Genomic DNA, 21,211 nt, shown 5'->3' on the forward strand with positions numbered 1-21,211 from the left:
TTGAGGAAGGCTCGGTTCTGTATTTTGAGTTATTAGTGCATGTCAATAGATAAGGAATGCACATTTTCTTACTTCTGGAACAGAACCTGGATGTTCTGGTTTCACTCCGCTGAACTTTGGTGATTAGAGTATGGTAATACAACATTTTATTAAACTAACTCACAGCACAACACCAAGTAATAACATATGTTTCATTTAGTACATGATCCCTAACAAATTAAATGAAATAAATAGTTATCTTTATCTATGTCCTTCCTTCATATTGACTTACTCTCTTATCCACTAACTGCTCAACAAACGTTTCGAGGGTTCTTTAATAAAAAACAAAGCTGCAGCTTCTCTTCCCCTTATCTCTCTCTCTTCCCCTTCTCTCTCTCTCTCTCTGTCTCTCTCGCTCTCTCCCTCTCTCTCCCCCTTCTCTCTCTCTCCCCCTTCTCTCTCTCTCTCCCTCTCTCTCTCTCTCCCGCTCTCTCTTGCTCCCCCTTCTCTCTCTCTCTCTCTCCCTCTCTCCCCCTTCTCTCTCTCTCTCCCTCTCTCCCTCTCTCCCCCTTCTCTCTCTCTCTCTATCCCTCTCTCCCCCTTCTCTCTCTCTATCTCTCCCTCTTTCTCCCCCTTCTCTCTCTCCCTCTCTCCCCCTTCTCTCTCTCTCTCTCTCTCTCTCCCCTTCTCTCTCTCTCTATCTCTCCCTCTCTCTCCCCCTTCTCTCTCTCTCTCTGTCTCTCTCGCTCTCTCCCTCTCTCTCCCCCTTCTCTCTCTCGCTCCCTCTCTCTCTCTCTCTCTCTCTCTCTCTCTCTCTCTCCCACTCTCTCCCTCTCTCTCCCCCTTCTCTCTCTCTCTCCCTCTCTCCCCTTTCTCTCTCTCCCACTCTCTCCCTCTCTCCCTCTCCCTCTCTCTCAATCTATCTCTGTCGCTCTCTCTCTCCCTCTCTCTCTCTCTGTCCATCTCTCTCTCTCCATCTCTCTCTCCCTCTCTCTCTCTCTCCATCGCTCTCTCTCCCTCTCTCTCTCCTCTCTCTCTCTCTCTCTCCCCCCTTCTCTCTCTCTCTCCCTCTCTCGAATGCGTACATTTGTCGACTCTCACCAGGTAGAATTAAATAGATCAAATCTACTTATGGGTACAAATAAAGTAACTAGACATACACCAACACACCACACAGATGAGCCCTGCAAACCCACATGCACCGCATACTGTAGACACACACACACTCATAAGCACAATACAACACACAAAAGAAACATGCAGCATGCTTCCTTCTGCAGTCACAGCACAAACAGTGCGTAGTGAGTGAGCGGGTGTGGAGATCGACAATCAGCAGAGAGACAGAGAGAGAGAGAGAGAGAGAGACAGAGAGAGAGAGACAGAGAGAGACAGAGAGAGAGAGAGAGAGAGAGAGAGAGACAGAGAGAGAGAGAGAGACAGAGAGAGAGAGAGAGACAGAGAGAGATGAAGGAAAAACAGTGTATTCTCAGCAGTACCTGCTCTACCATCTTGCCTTTGCCTTCCTCCGTGCACATCCAGCTGCGCTGTACAGTCCAGCCTGCTAGTGACTGCCTACAGCTAGCATCAATTATGGATGGCTGTGTGTGTGTGTGTGTGTGTGTGTGTGTGTGTGTGTGTGTGTAGTGGGGGAATGAGCAGGAGGAGGAGGAGGAGGAGGTGCCACTGTGAATGAAAGTAGCATTCCCCAAAACTGTTTTCACCACGCTCTGGTTGTTCCTCTCTCACAATCCTTCCCCTCGCCTTCATTTATTCTATTTGTCACCCTGTTTAACCAATGCTGTTCTTTGCACTATGAAACAATATGATAAGAAGCATTTTTATCTCCAAGGAAGAGACATGTTAATGCTGCAGCATATGATGATATTCTAGACTACAGCATGCAATCGGTCCACTTTCCTGTTTCCATCCAACCCCTTTGAGATGAACTGGCCGTGAGCCCAGCCGTGGGAAACATGTTTACGTTTTTAGTTCATTTTTTACACATGACAAACACATTTTTGATCATTTTTAACAAACACAAGACTTTCAGCCAGTAGACCACTTCGAGGGTTTGTGTGCTGGTTGAAAGCCAAAAGTCTGTTGAGTTATTTTTAGGTTACAACGTAAAAAAAGAATTTGAGCCAAACCACAATCTTTTACTAAACTAAGTACGCTTGTGACCTAAACATAACCAAGTGAACAAGACAACACAACATTAATCACATGATCGAGACTGTGACCGTGATCCAGAAGAACATACGTTTCCCTTGAAAACATCAATGGAAACGCACTTTAGAGTCCAGTCAGTCGAACTAACAAAGGGCCCACCCCAGAGAAAGTTCCAGAGGTGTTATTGGTACCTTAGAGGTAATATATTGCACAGGTATCATATGAAACTAGATGACATAATGAATCTACCCACCATGCCATGTCGGAGGCTCAATGACGCTTCAAAGTTAAGTTAGGTCATGGCAATTTTCTAAGGGGTGCCTTGACCTCTCACCTCAAGAAAGCTGAAATACATACCACTTCATGATAATCACATGTCCTTTTGGGCAAAATCCATGCATTTCTTTTGCACTTAGTATAAATGTGTTATTTTTCGCCCATCATAAAATGGTGTATTTGGATATGTCTGCTCATGGGGTCCCTAAACAGCGTTGAATTGCATACATTGCGTACGACTGGAGGGCTGAGACTCTTCAATGAGCTCACCTGTGTTCATGTGTGATGATGTCAGTCTCCATAATAACCGTTTCATTGTAGTGAGACCATTTTGTGCGACGTTGTATAAAATGACCTGTGACAGCCTCATGAAACTACAAACTACCAGCTAGAGACCGAGGACATTCAGAGGGTGGCTTACCTTGGTGTGTAGACAATAAGGGGCTTTCTGAGCAGTTCACGCAACAGAGGCACTTGCCACCCAATCGCAACCTTGACACACACTGAGCTGCCAGTTCCATGCTCCCAGCTTTCAGATGATGGAGATGCCACGTCTATGTTGTGTCTACCTGCTATCTCCCCCTGAAGATCCCCCCCCCCTTAGAAAAGGACAATGGGTCTATGTGGGACTCTCACAGTTAAAAGTATACCTTTGAGTCCCAGACCGCATAGATAGCTGCAGTCTGGATCAAATGGTGTTGATATTGGAGGGTGTATGTACACATGTCCAGCATATGTCTTGAGTTTTTGGTCATTCAGATTAAAGGCTTCCCAGATGATGCTCTCATGTGCTGCACCTGTATTTGGGGTTCTACTTTGGGCCAACTTTTCCCCCTATACCGTTTGTGCCACATTGCTCCTGTGGGTGTATTTTCATTTAAATAAACAAGACTTTAAACTTGATATAAATTGTTCCAATATATCACTGACAACACAACCCTTTCATTTAAAAAATGATATTCATAATACACAATTAAAGCACTTTTAAAGATCGCGACCTCAGCCTCTGCAGTGCCGTGGCAATGTGCCAATACAAACTGGGGAGGCAGGTGTCAGCATTAACATTAATGCTAAAATGTTCTGATGAAATTCTGAGTGATGTTGAACTTGTTCCACAGTCTCAACTATAAGTTGGGAAAGAAAAGGAACTAAACGTGTTGCTCCCTTGGTCAAGCAGACCGTGAGCTCTACTCCCACCACTTCAGCTTGTGGTCGGTGTACAAATGCATTGCCACCGCGCAAACAAACGACAGTCTGAATCACCTTGGGTTTGGCTGTTCACATTCAGAGGTACAGATGTGTCAGAGTTGCTACATAGGAGTTATTGCCTGCATCAACCCTAAAATCAAACTAGCTTCAGTCGTTCCACAAATCAAGGTGACAGCAAAGGGCCGAGCAGATGTTGGACATATTAACGTATTAACACTGTTCCATATGTACAGAAGTCTGAGGGCCTCGGGGTTTCAATGTGTGTGCTGACATGCTTCATGGTTTTCATGGAAAACACATCACTAAGACAGATTTTTAGGCGCAGTCAAAGGTTTTGATGAACTTTGTTTGGATAAAAAAAAAGTAATTCTAGGTAAGGGTCCATCCGAAGTGCACATATCCAACATATATGATCTGAAAATAGCATGTTCAGAAGCAAAGATATACACTTTGCTGTGTGAAGCTGGGACATGAAGGCCCCACATTTCACTTCCTGAATTAAGCATATCATGCTATACTTTGAATATGTTATATTCATGGCCCCTCCCTACTAACATCAGTCCCCACCATCAATAAAGGTGTCTGTATGCTTTGAAAAAGAGCTTGTGGTATCAGCAAACGAGTCTGATGTTTGTTTCAAGCATAATGTGAGGAATTCATACAATTCATAAAAAATGATGCCCTCCACCCGTCTTATGTAATGTCCCTCTCTTTGTGAAATAATACACCTGTCTCCGCCTCTCTGTGGCTAGTGGCTTTCAAAGAAGGAGCTATCAGTCAACTATGAATCACAGAGCAGAGAAATAAATGACACACACACACACACACACACACACACACACACACACACACACACACAGACACACACACACACACAGACACACACACACACACTCAGCTTCCCAACTGACCGCCCAGGCATACAGAGAGACAGGAAGTATGTGAGGAAGGAGAGGCTGGCGGGATGTGGACAGGCGAGTGCTGGCCAGGTGTGTGTGTGTGTGTGTGTGTGTGTGTGTGTGTGTGTGTGTGTGTGTGTCCTGGTCACAGATGGTTTGTGATGTGAGGCAGGGTGTGACCATAGCAACACCAGCCAGGAAGAGCACACACACACACACCAACACACACACACCACTGGGCCGGCTGGTCTAGTGCACAGTCAAGACTGGAGGCCAGACATTCATTCGCTTGTTCCTTCATTCATTCATTGAGACAGAATTCTGTCTCAGTCATGAGTCAGCCAGGCTCCCACTAGCAGTCACAACATGTTCTGATTTGTGATTGTTGTGTACTGATACCCACTATGGAAACTATTCTTAAGGTCCAATCAGATATTTGCATTTCAAGGACCATGATATATTCGTGGTTCTCATGTTTGGTGAGAGCAGGCACCACTGTAGAGACATGGATCACAGCAGGGGGACGGTGTCTCTGGAAGGCTTGGACAATAACAGAATACATAGAACATTGTTACGTGTGTGCTGTACAGAATGAAAGATTATGGACACGTATCAAAAATATGTTTCACTAGCAGGTCTACAATTTAAAAATACATTTAAAGTAAAGAACAATATGCTACTATGCACACATTACACAAGTCTCACACAATGGCCTCTAACGTCTAGCTGTGGGAGTACATGTGAAGTTTTAATATTATTATTATATTGCAGCCAGAGACACAGGAGGACGTTGGGACGTAGTTTCACTGGTCGTGATTTTATTTATTTATTAACGAAACAAACCAGCATATATTCTACACTCTGACGTCTGTATATAAGTAGTAGTACTGCATATAAGAAGTGGGCGTAGTCACCCCACAAAGTACTACAGCACTACAGTACCACGGTACTACATCACCCATTGGACTACAGTTTTGGAGCCTAGATTTGGGATTTTTGGCCGCTGCCCTGTTGGTATTTTGGAAGTGACGAGAGAAGGTGGAGCTAAGTACAACCGAACGCTGAACAATACATTCATTACAATGAACTTTCTTGAAGTGAAAACACACTGTGAGAGGGTAGAAACTGTAAGATGAAAATGGGACGGCTCCCAACAACACCGTGGTAGATACCTGTCAATCACAAGGTAGCCCCGACCACAAAGCATATCCTGCTTTATGGTGTATTTTGGTAATTATTATTACTATTAGTAGTTTCGTCAGAATACGTTTTAAAGTGACCCTTACAACCCCGGTCTTGGGAGAGGACTCTAAGATAAATTCAGGTTTCTGGCTGCTAGTTGAAGATTTTACTGATCTGATGTAAATTGTATTCTTCAGCACCCATACCCTGATGCTGGTGATTACAGTCAGAGCTCAGACACTGACAGCGTTTACCAGCTTAAGTAGATGACAATTGGGGAGCACAGAAGAGAGAAGAACAGCAGGCAGAGGGACAAACTGAGCAAAAACATCTAGTAGAAGAAAAGAGAGCATCAGCAGAAACTGATAGAGAACGATTAGTATTTGAAAACCTTTGATTTGATTTTTAATTTGAAGTTAAAAACATAGTAAAATATATTTGACCTTGGTTCAGTAAAGTGTCTAAAAACTCTTACTTTTGTTCTGCCTAAGCAAAGAGAGTTTTCAGTATTGGAACGTTCTATGTTTAATTTACCAGATCTGAAATAAATCATTTCAAAATGTTATATTTAGTTGAATCTGATCGGTCAAGTGTTAGCCATTGATCGTTGTATCATTTACAGTGTTTGCTCACTGATCCATATACACATTTGTGATATTCGCTTCCATTTTTTTTTCCCATACCAGTGAAAAGAGCTGAAACACCATGTAAACAAACTGTCTTCTTGACTTGGCGTAAGAATTTGTTCCAGCTCCACGAGGCCACAGCCTGTTTGTGGTGTGTTGGTGTGGCGCTGTCCTCAGTGCTGAAACTGAGCATGGGTCCATACACAGACTGACTGCTTTTCATGGTGTAAATATAACTTTCTGCCTAAATTCCGTTCGTACAAATATTAGAAAGTAATCAAAAAAATTGGCTGAGGTAGAAAAGTTGGTGTATTGATAAAAACAAAAATGCAACAAATTGCAACACAAATAAATAAATGATGACATACATGACAAGCATGCAATGTGATCATCTACAGCAGCTTCGGCTCCACTGGATAGACAGAAAATAGCTGCAGAGAAACACATCCGACCGACGTGGAGAGATGAGGAGACTGTAACCTTCCTCAAATTAAGACATGAAACAAACAGAAATGTACTATTTCTATGTTTTCCACATCGTTTGAGCTCGGACTGGAGCTCTTTTAGTTCTGTCATCTTGTTTAGCCCTTTCCTTCTGCAAAGGTCAAATGGCACTGCACTGTACTTCTGCCCCTGATACCAAGCAGAGGATGGAAACACTCAGTTATGTTCTAAAGAGACATCAACATGTTTAGTTTCCCATTATATGATCTACAATTCTCATACTTAAGCAACATTAAATAAATCAGATTTCAGTCCTGGTGATTTGCAACCCGTGGTTACTGGTGTGTTTAAGTTTTTGCTATTTCCATGTTATAAATGAAATGACATTTAGAATAAGGTTCCCAGCTGCAACAGTGTCAAACTTTATTAATCCAGTCAAGTTTTCTACAAGAACTGCAGGCTATAATAAAGGCTTAATGAGTGTGTTTGTGTGTCAGAAGAAGAATTTTTGTAATTCTTCACTATATTTCTTTGTGTGTGTGTCTTTGTAACTTTGGAGGACTGGTGTCTGTCACTGTTACAGCCACTGTTCTCTTTTCTGGTGTGTAAAATTTGTTCATTTGCTTAACAAGCACAGCTGTTGCTCTGTTGTCAGGATCAATGTTTGCACTTTGTTGTAGCTGAAAGTCATTATACTGTTACATACAGCGAGGGTGTTTGTCTTTATTTCTTGATCTCAACAAGGCATTTGACACTGTTAGGAGTTATTTTGTCCAAGTTACCCAGTTACAATTTCTCTTCAAGTAAACTTAAATGGATTGAATCGTATTTGCATGTTCTGACACCAACATCCACATGTATGCAGATGACACTGTAATTTATTTACATGGTAGCAAAATGATAGAAGTTGCAAATGAACTCACTAACTCCATGGTTCATGTAACAACATGGTTAAAGCAATGCTGTTTACAACTAAATGTCTCCAAAACAATGTTTATGTTTTTATATCTGGGGAGAGACTACGGGTCGTACCTGAATACAAATATCTCAGAGTACTTTTTGATTCCAAATGATTCTTCAAGTCTCAGGTGAAAAAAGTCTGTAACCGGGTCAAATTTAATCTTTTAAATTTTAGGTTCACACGAGATTACATGTCAACAGAGGCAGACCTGTCTGTCTGCTGTCCCCTGTCTGTCTGTCTGTCCCGTGTCTGTCTGTTGTTACCTGTCTGTCTGCTGTCCCCTGCCTGTCTGTCTGCCCCGTGTCTGTCTGTTGTTACCTGTCTGTCTGCTGTCCCCTGTCTGTCTGTCTGTCTTGAAATTGCCAGTCGACCCTCATCTACCTGCACGCATGTCTCTTATTGTTGTTTAGCTGTGTCAGATTGATTTATATAGTTTATTTACTCTGCATGCTTGTATGTTTTGTGCTTCTGACATGTTTTTAGTGTCTAACAATGCCACACAATCTTATCTCGAGTCCATGTTTCTATTTAACATTATTATCCCTTATTTATTGGCTTTGTGTGTGCTGTTTTGTGAGCCTCTGCGTTGCACGTCTTGTTAGCACTTGGTAATGTAGTATAAGAGTGTCCTGAATAATGTGTCTACCAATATTAATATTATCTCTTCTTTCATTGTTTCTGCATCCTTTGTAATGGGAAAAATATGCATAACTTGGTAATTTTAATCTTATATTCTGTTTTTAGGGTGACTTTGTAACATCTGCCCTGGGACTACAGATGAACAATAGCCTCTTGGCTAACTCTGGCGCATTTACAGGAATATTTTATTAATGTGCACTTTCCCTTCCAAATGAACCAATACAAAATATATCTATACATATATGTTATTGCTAAAGCGATAACATTTTGTCTTTTATGATTACAATTTCTTTCAAGTAATATTTTAATTCCCATCACTTTAAAAAGACTACGTCATTCAGAGATATGTCCAAATAACAATTCAACTCAATTCAATTCATTTTGTATAGCCCAAAATTACAAATCACAAATTCTCCTCAGAGGGCTTTACAATCTGTACACATGCGACATCCTCTGACCTTTGACCCTCACATCGGAACAGGAAAAACTCCTCAAAAAAACCTTAATGGGGAGGAGAAAAGAGGAAGAGACCTTAGGGAGAACAACAGATGGACAGAAGTGTGGTAGATATGAGTATTTTGAAAAACATTTTTTATGTACAGTTGTGGTCAAAAGTTTACATACACTTGTAAAGAACATAATGTCATGGCTCTCTTGAGTTTCCCCGTTATTTGTACAACTCTGATTTTTCTCTGATAGAGTGATTGGAACAGATACTTCTTTGTCACAAAAAACATTCATGAAGTTTGGTTCTTTCATGACTTTATTATGGGTTAACAGAAAAAGTGATCAAATCTGCTGGGTCAAAAATATACATACAGCAGTGCTAATATTTGGTTACATGTCCCTTGGCCATTTTCACTTCAATTAGGTGCTTTTGGTAGCCATCCACAAGCTTCTGGCAAGCTTCTCGTTGAATCTTTGACCACTCCTCTTGACAGAATTGGTGCAGTTCAGTTAAATTTGATGGCTTTCTGACATGGACTTGTTCCTTCAGCAGTGTCCACATGTTCTCAATGGGATTTAAGTCAGGACTTTGGGAAGGCCATTCTAAAACCCTAATTCTAGCCTGATTTAGCCATTCCATTACCACTTTTGATGTGTGTTTGGGGTCATTGACCTGTTGGAACACCCAACTGCGCCCAAGACCCAACCTTCGGGCTGATGATTTTAGGTTATCTTGAAGAATTTGAAGGTAATCCTCCTTCTTCATTATCCCATTTACTCTCTGTAAAGCACCAGTTCCATTGGCAGCAAAACAGCCCCACAGCATAATACTACCACCACCGTGCTTGACGGTAGGCATGGTGTTCTTGGGGTTAAAGGCCTCACCTTTTCTCCTCCAAACATATTGCTGGGCATTGTGGCCAAACAGCTCGATTTTTGTTTCGTCTGACCACAGAACTTTCCTCCAGAAGGTCTTATCTTTGTCCATGTGATCAGCAGCAAACTTCAGTCGAGCCTTAAGGTGCCGCTTTTGGAGCAAGGGCTTCCTTCTTGCACGGCAGCCTCTCAGTCCATGGAGATGCAAAACACGCTTGACTGTGGACACTGACACCTGTGTTCCAGCAGCTTCTAATTCTTGGCAGATCTGCTTTTTGGTGGTTCTCGGTTGACTCTTCACCCTCCTGACCAATTTTCTCTCAGCAGCAGGTGATAGCTTGCATTTTCTTCCCGAACGTGGCAGTGACAAAACAGTGCCATGCACTTTATACTTACCAACAATTGTTTGCACTGTTGCTCTTGGGACCTGCAGCTGCTTTGAAATGGCTCCAAGTGACTTTCCTGACTTGTTAAAGTCAATGATTCGCTTTTTCAGATCCATGCTGAGCTTCTTTGACTTTCCCATTGTAGCGTTTGTGGGCGTTTGTATCCAATGAGCCCTATTTAAATGGCCTCAGAGAAGTCACCAGCTGTAGTCACTCATAATCACTCACAAGAAGTTAAGAGGCCATGCTATGAAGCTCATTTCATTGACACAACTTTCTAAGTCACCAAAATTGCTAATTCATGTTGCTGTATGTATATTTTTGACCCAGCAGATTTGATCACTTTTTCTGTTAACCCATAATAAAGTCATGAAAGAACCAAACTTCATGAATGTTTTTTGTGACAAAGAAGTATCTGTTCCAATCACTCTATCAGAGAAAAATCAGAGTTGTAGAAATAACTGGAAACTCAAGAGAGCCATGACATTATGTTCTTTACAAGTGTATGTAAACTTTTGACCACAACTGTATATATATATAAATCAATATACATAGATCGCTGAATAGATGTATATTTACATTTTTATATATATTATAAATGTTGATGATGATCCTGCCATGCAGGATGCACCGGCTCCTAAAGAAAGGGGGTGCAGTGGAAACAAAAGCCTTGGGTTCTCGCATTCTTCTTGGGATGCGTTTATTTCCGTAATTTATCGCAATAAAATCAGCCATATTGCGGTTCAGATAGCTACCTTAACTTTTTTTCCTTACTTTGGTTAGGGCCGTTAAGGGATTCCTCAAGTATAAACAAGAAAAAGAGAAAACCTTAAATACCCAAGTGAACATGTTTCAGGGTGTTTTGTGCAGCCGAAGGAAATCTTAACTCAAACTGAAGGTGCTTAGTGTAAGCAGCTCCTGGTCTTTACTATTGTTTAAACATGGAGCTACAGAGCAGCTTTGTAACTGGATTAAGGGTTTGTTCACGTCGCGTCAATGTAGACGGATGGGAGCTGCACTCAAAAGCAGGAGTGGAGGCTGCAACATGTCATGTGACAAGGAACAACCAATCACATCTATTCTTTTTTCCCCCTGTAAATAATAGCCTACTGTTAAAAATATGAAGAAGTTAATCATTTAAGTGCAGAACTACGCAGAGCTTCACAATCTGTCCAATGATGTCATAACATCTGGTTGACAAGTCAAAGATGACAACAAATGTACAGTGCTGGAAATCCATTTATTTGCTGGACATCTTTTGTTTTAACTTTGTTGAGTTTAGGCATTGAGGCTCAATTACAGCAAATGTATCATCACCATGCTTAGTAACGGCAGGCACGGCAGTAGCACAGCGCCCCCAAACTCCGTGGATAAAAGAATGAAAGCGGTACACACCCATATTCAAACACAACATGTGAACTATCATGGCTTTTGCAACCCACACTAGATATTTATATTGAGCCATTTTCTCAGTCTAGTATGAGTAACACTATATAAACAGTTAGGCGGTATTGACCACTCATGGTCGACACATTTTCCTCTTTCCTCAGTTCATCTCAGATGGATCAGAATGGTTGAACACTGAGCCCTGCCATGAAGTCCCCAATGAAGCATGAAGACTGCAACAAGCGCCATGCAGATGAGTCTGAACACTCCCACACACACTTTGGACAATAGCCTCTCCGGGTTGTGTTATGTGTCTTTGAGACTGAATGCCCATGGTATTTTACTGAGGTTTTTCACCCGCCAAGGACTTCATCTTAGCACTAATTCATTCTCCAGTCCCGCAGACTGGCACTCTTTATTGCAGTCAAACTGATTTCTGTTGTGTTTCTCTGTGTGTGTTTGACAACTCAGCCAGCATGTAAACAGACTTGCACTGCCAACTGTAACAGACTTTTTTTTTGTGTGTTTTGTTAGGAGTATAAGCTGCAATTCAGACAAGCTGGAAGTACTGCCAACTCAACTTATCTATCAGTCAGGTTTGCTGCCAAACGTCCCCAAATTGTGTGAGATGTTCCCACAAAAACTACAATACTCAAACATCACATTCATTTAAAGAATGCCAAACTGCAAAGCAGCATCCCTACCACGTCAATCATATAAAAAAGATCATTTGAAACCTAGTTCTAGACCCGTTAAGAGTCATCCTCGTCTGCTAGACGCCAAGTCAAATGGATCATCTAGTTTCCCTGCGGTACCTGATTCGTTCCCATTACCGTGAATGAAAAAAGACTACGTTGGTAGTCTAGGAACTGCTAATTGTTTAAAAACAAACTAGATCTGCTTTCAGGTTCATGGCAGGTCCCTCTGTCAGAGACTTTGTGCCTTTGTGATCATTTCCTCTAGTATATACGGTTATGGTGTGTGGCACGTATAATGTGCCAGCAACGTCTAAGTAGCTAGTAAATGCTCACTCAGCTTGCATGACAAACTGCTATGCCTGTTTAGATGACTTAATCATTTATAATCTCACTTGGTCTGAATACATACAACTTTGAACTGAGGTGTTCAGCCGTATCACTGAAGATTCTCTTACTCTCAACACAGTGGGAATTTGGGAAGGGGACAATGTCCTATTCAGGGAGACAAATTGAACGTGATGATGCCACCACTCGCCGAGCCCTGAGATGGTTCTTCCTACTGGAGCTGTTGCCGAAATGTTTCCAGCATTGTCCACTCTCTCAACAATCCCATTTGTCCCAATGTGGAATGTAGATTGTCCCCCAAATGTCAGCCTCCAGTTCATCTCTAATGACTTTATGAACTATATTTAGCATAGTCACGTAACCTCTATACATAAGTGACCCCACTTCTGTAGTGATTTCATACCAAAACACAATCGTTTCCTGCACCTTGTTAAGTAGTTTTGTTCCCTAAACGTAATCAAGTTGTCTGCATGTAATGTACGGAAATCAACATGTTTTGCTGGACATTCACAGGAAAACACACAAAAGGTACCATAAAAACCGTTGTATGAGGATATTTGAGTTATTTCACCTGTAAATTTAACAAGCACTAGGTCAGATATTCTACTGTTGAGGACGAGACTCGAGCGACGCTGTTGTTTTTCAGGAACTTTGAAGTGTAGATCAGATCTGAATGTTTATCCCACGTACTGCACATGGACCACAACCCTCTCATTTTTCTTTCATGCATGTGCAACCACAAGCAAAGACTCCTGCATTGGTCACTGTTGGCACAAGCGGTTAACCTAGAGATAGAACACAAAACTTCCTCCTCAGATTGGTCCGCCTCTCTGTGGAGTCCACTCCATCGATTGGCCCGTCATCCCCAGACTCTCTCTATTGGGTCTTGTCCCCGGCCTCGTCCACCAATCCAATGGCTACTCGCTTGAAGTACATAAGTGACAAAAGTGGTCTGGGGCAAACTAGCGGTGCAGCACTGACACTGTTAACTAGTTTGCTGTGTAGCCTAGTTGACCTTGCAGTTGGCTTTAGATTGTGAATGTACTGAATTGTTAACTATGAGAGGCACTCAATTAGCACTTTTAAACACATTCCATTATGCACCCACATAAAGTCACAAATGCTTACTGAATAATGCACTATAAGAGGACCCCATTATGAAACCAAGAAATATAGAATAAGTGTAGATCTGTATACTGTGGCAGACAAAAACATGGACTTCAAGGTTGGACTGTTCAGAGATGGAGGATGTCACTGGGGTTAGTCTGTGATTTGTGAGTTATCATAGTGGTGTATTATGGATGAGTATTAATATGTAACAGAATAGATCTACTGTACACATCTACAAATATACCTCACCCCTCCAAGTACATCTGACAGATACATACAATATCAATGCATGTCCATAAACACAAGGCACACACACACACACACACACACACACACACACACACACACACACACACACACACACGCATGCATTACAGGTTCTCCAAGGACATATCAAACATTTTCTTACGTTTCCAAGGAAACATGGAGATAAGCTTTCACCCGCCATGCTCAAAAGCATCATGGTCATTGCTTTAAACTAATCCAAAACCTAATTCTTGTGCGTGTGCGTGTGTGTGTGTGTGTGTGTGTGTGTGTGTGTGTGTGTGTGTGTGGGTGGGTGAGAGGCAGCAGGAGAATAAAAATACACAAATCAAACAACTATGAGAGAAGGAGTTGAGCAGAAAGACTTGCAGCGAATACTTGAACAGGACTTCCTGGACCAGCCACCCAGTGTGGGGAAATCAGGGAATGTGGGGGAAGTCAACAAATGGGCTTACAGGAACGTAATGGATTTGCGAGCTAAGTGTATTTATATATGTGTTCACTACACTAGTTGTTTTTCAGAGGGTACACTACAGAACATGTTCTTTATCCAACCCACAGAACTCACAGCACACACTGAAAAATAGGCCATTGCAATTTCATAGGGCAGCATATGCTGATACATCTGATACTCTTTTATGTTTACCCACTAATATGCTACTAGTAGCTAGTTTTGATTCTAAAAAAAAAGTGGAGGTCTTAAAGTCCTCTGCATTAGCATTTTCATGTTCAAGTAGATACAGAACTACTGTCATAATGATTCACCTTTAAGCTTAATATAAGCAACAGAATTCATGCAATGACCCAAACCTCTGCAAACGGAAGGAAAGTGTTTAATGTTCATGATAATGTTCATGATAATCTGTTAGTACAGAATCTAAGAGAAATACATTGTGGCCCTACACTAGACAATTCAACTGCTCAAAAGGAAACAACACAGAGGCAACAGAAAAAACTGTATTGAGCAAACAAACCTGCCTCAAGTTTGTTACAGCCGCTAATTAATAGCTGACAGATCTAAAGTCTTTGCTAACTGAATTACAATAGTGTTTGTCAACTTTCCCTCCGACATAAAACAGGGAAACTTCTTTCTTTTCCATACTGATCAAATAAGAACTACACACAAGCGCGAGTCTATTCTGACCTCGGTCGCAGAAGTCCAAACACCTCGATGGTACGGATGTTTCAGTTGTTTACTTATTCATTATACCTTTACTGTTTGATTACTTGTTTTGTTTTTGTTTTGTTTTCTACTGAGTCTCTTTTTGTTGAACTATCCACTTCAGCCTGCACCCCATCCTGCACCCCATCCTGCTAGCCTCCAGCCTGCACCCCATCCTGCTAGCCTCCAGCTTGCACCCCGTCCTGCTAGCATCCAGCCTGCACCCCATCCTGCTAGCATCCAGCCTGCACCCCATCCTGCTAGCATCCAGCCTGCACCCCATCCTGCTAGCATCCAGCCTGCACCCCATCCTGCTAGCCTCCAGCCTGCATCCCATCCTGCTAGCATCCAGCCTGCACCCCATCCTGCTAGCATCCAGCCTGCACCCCATCCTGCTAGCCTCCAGCCTGCACCCCATCCTGCTAGCATCCAGCCTGCACCCCATCCTGCACCCCATCCAGCCTGCACCCCATCTTGCTAGCATCCAGCCTGCACCCCATCCTGCTAGCATCCAGCCTGCACCCCATCCTGCTAGCATCCAGCCTGCACCCCATCCTGCTAGCATCCAGCCTGCACCCCATCCTGCTAGCCTCCAGCCTGCACCCCATCCTGCTAGCCTCCAGCTTGCACCCCATCCTGCTAGCCTCCAGCCTGCACCCCATCCTGCTAGCATCCAGCCTGCACCCTATCCTGCACCCCATCCTGCTAGCATCCAGCCTGCACCCCATCCTGCTAGCCTCCAGCCTGCACCCCATCCTGCTAGCCTCCAGCCTGCACCCCATCCTGCTAGCATCCAGCATGCACCCCATCCTGCACCCCATCCTGCACCCCATCCTGCTAGCATCCAGCCTGCACCCCATCCTGCTAGCATCCAGCCTGCACCCCATCCTGCTAGCCTCCAGCCTGCACCCCATCCTGCTAGCCTCCAGCCTGCACCCCACCCTGCTAGCCTCCAGCCTGCACCCCATCCTGCTAGCCTCCAGCCTGCACCCCATCCTGCTAGCCTCCAGTCTGCACCCCATCCTGCTAGCATCCAGCCTGCACCCCATCCTGCTAGCATCCAGCCTGCACCCCATCCTGCTAGCATCCAGCCTGCACCCCATCCTGCTAGCATCCAGCCTGCACCCCATCCTGCTAGCATCCAGCCTGCACCCCATCCTGCTAGCATCCAGCCTGCACCCCATCCTGCTAGCATCCAGCCTGCACCCCATCCTGCTAGCATCCAGCCTGCACCCCATCCTGCTAGCATCCAGCCTGCACCCCATCCTGCTAGCATCCAGCCTGCACCCCATACTGCTAGCATCCAGCCTGCACCCCATCCTGCTAGCATCCAGCCTGCACCCCATCCTGCTAGCATCCAGCCTGCACCCCATCCTGCTAGCATCCAGCCTGCACCCCATACTGCTAGCATCCAGCCTGCACCCCACACTGCTAGCATCCAGCCTGCACCCCGTCCTGCGAGCCTCTAGCATGCACCCCGTCCTGCTAGCATTCAGAGAATCTGCCACAGCAGTAGTTGTATGAAAGATGCTGATGAATTTGCTTGTTTGTTTCTAGTCCCCAAGGTTGTTCTGAATCTGAATCCCAATCCTTATGATGACCCGCACCAGAAAGGTTTCTTGTTTCAATATAATGACCACTTTGCTTTTCCTTTACTGCCACCTTCAGGATAAACTCCACACTGTACTCTCTCTACAGCCGGGTTCCTCTCACACAGTCGTGTGGGGTTTAGTAAACTGTGTAACCTTTAGGGGCTGCTGGCATGGAGCCAATCCTTAAAACACAGAGAGTACATTTTAACACTTGATAATACACACGCATACACACCTACACACACACACACACACACACACACACACACATTCACTCAGTTAAAAAGCAAAGGCCTATAATCTGTGAATAAATCACTGTAAAATGTGATGAAGGTGATTAGGGGACAATACACACTCTTTGTGTGAGTGTGTGTGTGTGTGTGTGTGTGTGTGTGTGTGTGTGTGTGTGTGTGTTGGGGGTTGTCCTACAGTACAATATGCTAATTCTACATCAGAAATTGACTTCATTTCCATCACATCTGCTGCAGGCATTAATTCTAATACTTGGCTTTGGGGCTTGTAATTGCATGATTTGCATTCTCCTTTATACATAATCCATGCTATACATACATACACACACACACACACACACACACACACACACACACACACACACACACAGAGATAACTGTATTGCTTCATTTTGACATTCTGCGATGCCTTGATCTGCTGTTTTTATTATCTTAACACGACACGCACACAATGTACACACTCATACAAACAGGCGGAGATACATATGCAAGCAACCAGGAACATATGTATTTGTTCACATGCACTGACACACACTGTTTTTGAGCTAAAATAAACACACACACACACACACACACACACACACACACAAAGAAAGCTGACATTCTGGCACACAGTCAGCTAGCCACTGTGTAACCAGGGACTTGGTTCATTGGGAACTGCTTTGTCAACACACCACAGCTTGTCTGCAGCAGCAACACACACACACACACACATACACACACATACACACACACACACACACACACCTACGCACACAAACACAGAGACTTCATCTCCATGCAGTCATTTCCATAATCTACAAAAACAGGCTTTTCTCTCCACAGCAGCAGCTCTCATGCATGTGTGTGTGTGTGTGTGTGTGTGTGTGTGTGCGTGGTTGTTGAGTGCTGTGGCCTTTGTACTGTTAACCCTTTATGACTTGTAGCGACTGTGGCTCAGGCCATGTCCACACATCCATTTGAAAACGTATATGTTTTGCTACGTTTACACTGAGCGTACACACTACTCAAGCAGATTTCAAGCACCAAAAATGGTGGAGTTTGAAAACTCCGGGTTTGCCTCTTCGTGTGGACGATCGCAAACGCATAAGTTTAGAATAGATGACACCCACACCCGCATTCACTGCATGATTGGTTCTTAGCAGTCACGACGTGTCGACACACCCCTATCACCGTTTACCGAAAATCATAAACAACAGCCTTGATTACCGATCGACTACCAGGTTAATTTAACATGGAAAACTGATTACAGGTGTTGCTGACCTTGTTGTCTTTACTAGGTCAGTCTGCATTATTACGGAGGAAGCAGCTGTTATTGGAACGATTAGCGAGTGGTGTGTCCAGCATCAGACCTACGGAGCGGACGTCTGAAGTCATGGTTAGCGGCTTTAGGGAGGGTGATGGACACAAAACGGAGAACTTTCCTATACTTAATAATACTTATTTTGTTCTGCACAACTATTGTGAAGTTCACACACATAAACTATAAAGGAACCTACTGTTCTCCAGTAGGACAGAGACTTCAGCAGAGCTACGAGTGAGAACAGACAACGACGAAACCGAGAGGGAACGTTGACCACATTTATGGACCCACATCTAGTAAACCATTATGTTGATTTTAAGGTAAATTTGATGTGTGAGAGAGAGAGATATAGAGCAAGACCTGCAGCGTTGTGAAAAGTCTGAAAAATAAAACTTCTAAAACTTTCCACGAAATGTGTCTGTTTGAGTTTATAGAGGAAGATCTTAGAGAATATCGTAAGTGTCAAGCACGACCTTTCATTATTAAAGACTACTTTATTACTCTGTCATATTTTTTTTTATGTAAGGTGAGCACCCACCTCACCTTACACGGTAGCCCCATCAGTCTATGAATGGGTGAATGATGACATGTAGAGTTAAAGAGCTTTGAGTGATCGGGAGACTAAAAAAAGAGTACAGAACAGTACAGAAGTAGATAGAAGTAAAAAAAATTACAAAATACTACTGAAGAATGGAGAACAGTGTGAGATGCACAAACAGGTGGGAGTGTATTTTTGTTGAGCATGTTATTTACATACTCGGATCTGATTGGGCCGTTTTTCTCATGTTGCTACGATACTGCCAAATAACCAAGTGGTTCATTTGCGTCTGGTGTTTCCATGCATCGTTATAGCTTGTCAATCTTCTTTTGGAGAGAATTGGGAAGCTGTTGAAGTGTTTCCCTCCATTCTTCTTCTACGAGTGGAGTAGAACACAACTCAGAGCTTCCTTTCCACAGCAGTGTTTGTATAACTTGACGCGTAACACATCTATAATTGTCTCAATTCAATCAAATAGTTGAGCCTTTTTTGTTTGAATACTTTTCAAGCGTCAGCTTTTCAGCTTGTTATACGTGTCTGCGTTAGTTAGCCCAGTGTGTCTCACACAGACTCTAAAGGGTGTCTCGGTGTGTCGGGCGCTGACCAAGCTGTGGTAGTTGATGAATTGTGAGTGAGAACTTGATCTGTTACGTTACAGCGTGAAATGAAACATCGCTAAAATACATCCAACGAGGGAAGAAACACAACCAACCAAAGATGTGCTGACCTTCAGTCCTACCTTTGAAATAGATCAGCGGTACAACCTGTTGGACCTTATTTGAGCATGTTGCTATTACTTTGATGAGTACAACGTTGTCATGACAGATATAGCTGATGGCCAGAGCTACAAAAGTACAACCCAATGAACAATCAGTTGTAGTTTTTATTCAAAGCTATTTTAGGGAAATAAGGGTGGACTGAATAAAAGGCTTAAGGGAAGTCGTTTGTGAGTGAGTTTTATTCTAATGGGTGACACAGAAGCATATAGTTTATTATACTATACCTCCAATAACCAATATGTGATGTGCAGTCTATTTACCCCAGTAGGATAAATCACACCATCATATTATTAAAACTATACCAATTATCCACATGATCTGTGCTGTTGTTGTTTGCTGAAGAGGTGCATTTACAATGCAAATGTCATTATCATCATTAGAGCCAGTCATCAATGGAAGCAAGCGGCCAGAAACACCAACAAGAAGAACTCTCAGGCTTCTCCAATTAGCAGTCATTAAGTCCAGCATCTGCATGCAATAACCCCCCCCCCGCAAATGGTCACGTTTCCAGAGCAGACGTCCCGTATGGGCTGCAGGAGGAGCTAATACAGCAATAAGTTGACTGTGTGTGTGTGTGTGTGTGTGTGTGTGTGTGTGTGTGTGTGTGTGTGTGTGTGTGTGCGCGTGCTCCAGCCCCTCTACAGCGCCAGCAGTGTGTAGTTACATGGATGGGTCAAACAAAGACAGGACTTACATTCAGGACACTGAAACCAAAACTCATTGTTGATTTATTTTGCTGTACTTTTGTTATGTAACAAACATTTTGAATCCACGGGGGCGGGGTGGGGGGCAAGTCGGGCCCGCATGAGTCAGGGCAGCTGCCGGTGGACACCTCGTCTCTGTGTTGACCGCCTTACGCGTGCGTAATAGCAATTCTACTACAACCTCAGATCAGACGAGACAACCCGCTGAATTTAAGCATATTACTATATTATATATTACTATATATAAAAGAAACTAACCAGGATTCCCTCAGTAGCGGCGAGCGAAGAGGGAAGAGCCCAGCGCCGAATCTCCGTCCGACGGGCGGATTGGGGAAATGTGGCGTATGGAAGACCGCTTGCCCGGTGTCGCTCGGGGTCCTGAGTCCTTCTGATCGAGGCTCAGCCCGTGGACGGTGTGAGACCGTTGACGGCCCTCGTCGCTCCAGGGTCCGGTCTTCTTGGAGTCGTTTTTTTTTTTGGGAATGCAGCCCAAAATGGGTGGTAAACTCTATCTAAGGCTAAATACCAGCACAAGACCAATAGTCGACAAGTACCTTAAGGGAAAGTTGAAAAGAACTTTGAAGAGAGAGTTCAAGAGGGTGTGAAACCGTTGAGAGGTAAACGGGTGGGGTCCGCGCAGTCTGCGTGGGGGATTCAACTCGGCGGGACAGGGACGGCGGCCTGGTGCGGGAGGATCCTCGTGGGACCTGTCCTCTGCGCTGACTTGGAAAGGCTCGGGGCGAAGGTGGCTGGCTGCACCCTCTCTCCCCGCGGCAAGGGACTGTTCTCTGCCCTCCTGTCCCCTGTCTTCCTGTCCTCTGTCTTCCTGTCCTCATGTCTTCCTGTCCTCTGTCTCTCTGTCCTCTGTCCTGTCTATTATGTGTGTTTAAAACATGGTAATACAGTTTGCCTTATTTTCTAGGTCTAAAGCAAATTGTTTTTTCATTCAAATTCTATGAATTGTGTAAAAGCCAGTATTTCTGCAC

The 21,211-nt window shown here is 43.6% G+C and overlaps 1 protein-coding gene across 11 annotated transcripts in view; it reads right to left on the bottom strand.

The window, feature by feature from the left end:
- rbfox1 (RNA binding fox-1 homolog 1) overlaps nucleotides 1-21,211 on the bottom strand; it is a 130,996-nt gene that overhangs the window by 62,305 nt on the left and 47,480 nt on the right. Inside the window, exon 1 of one of the 11 annotated variants that reach the window (XM_068724782.1) lies at nucleotides 1,476-1,530. The exons of the other annotated variants lie outside the window; for them this stretch is intronic. Within the exon in view, the coding sequence (XP_068580883.1) occupies nucleotides 1,476-1,514 (39 nt within the window). The 5' untranslated portion in view covers nucleotides 1,515-1,530. Of the gene's footprint in view, nucleotides 1-1,475; nucleotides 1,531-21,211 lie in introns of those variants that run through there. 11 annotated transcript variants of the gene reach the window in all.

This window comes from Cebidichthys violaceus, unplaced genomic scaffold (genome assembly GCF_023349555.1).
Source record: "Cebidichthys violaceus isolate CVI_PGR_0920_01 unplaced genomic scaffold, fCebVio1.0.p SCAF_32, whole genome shotgun sequence".
Taxonomy (NCBI): Eukaryota; Metazoa; Chordata; class Actinopteri; order Perciformes; family Stichaeidae; genus Cebidichthys; species Cebidichthys violaceus.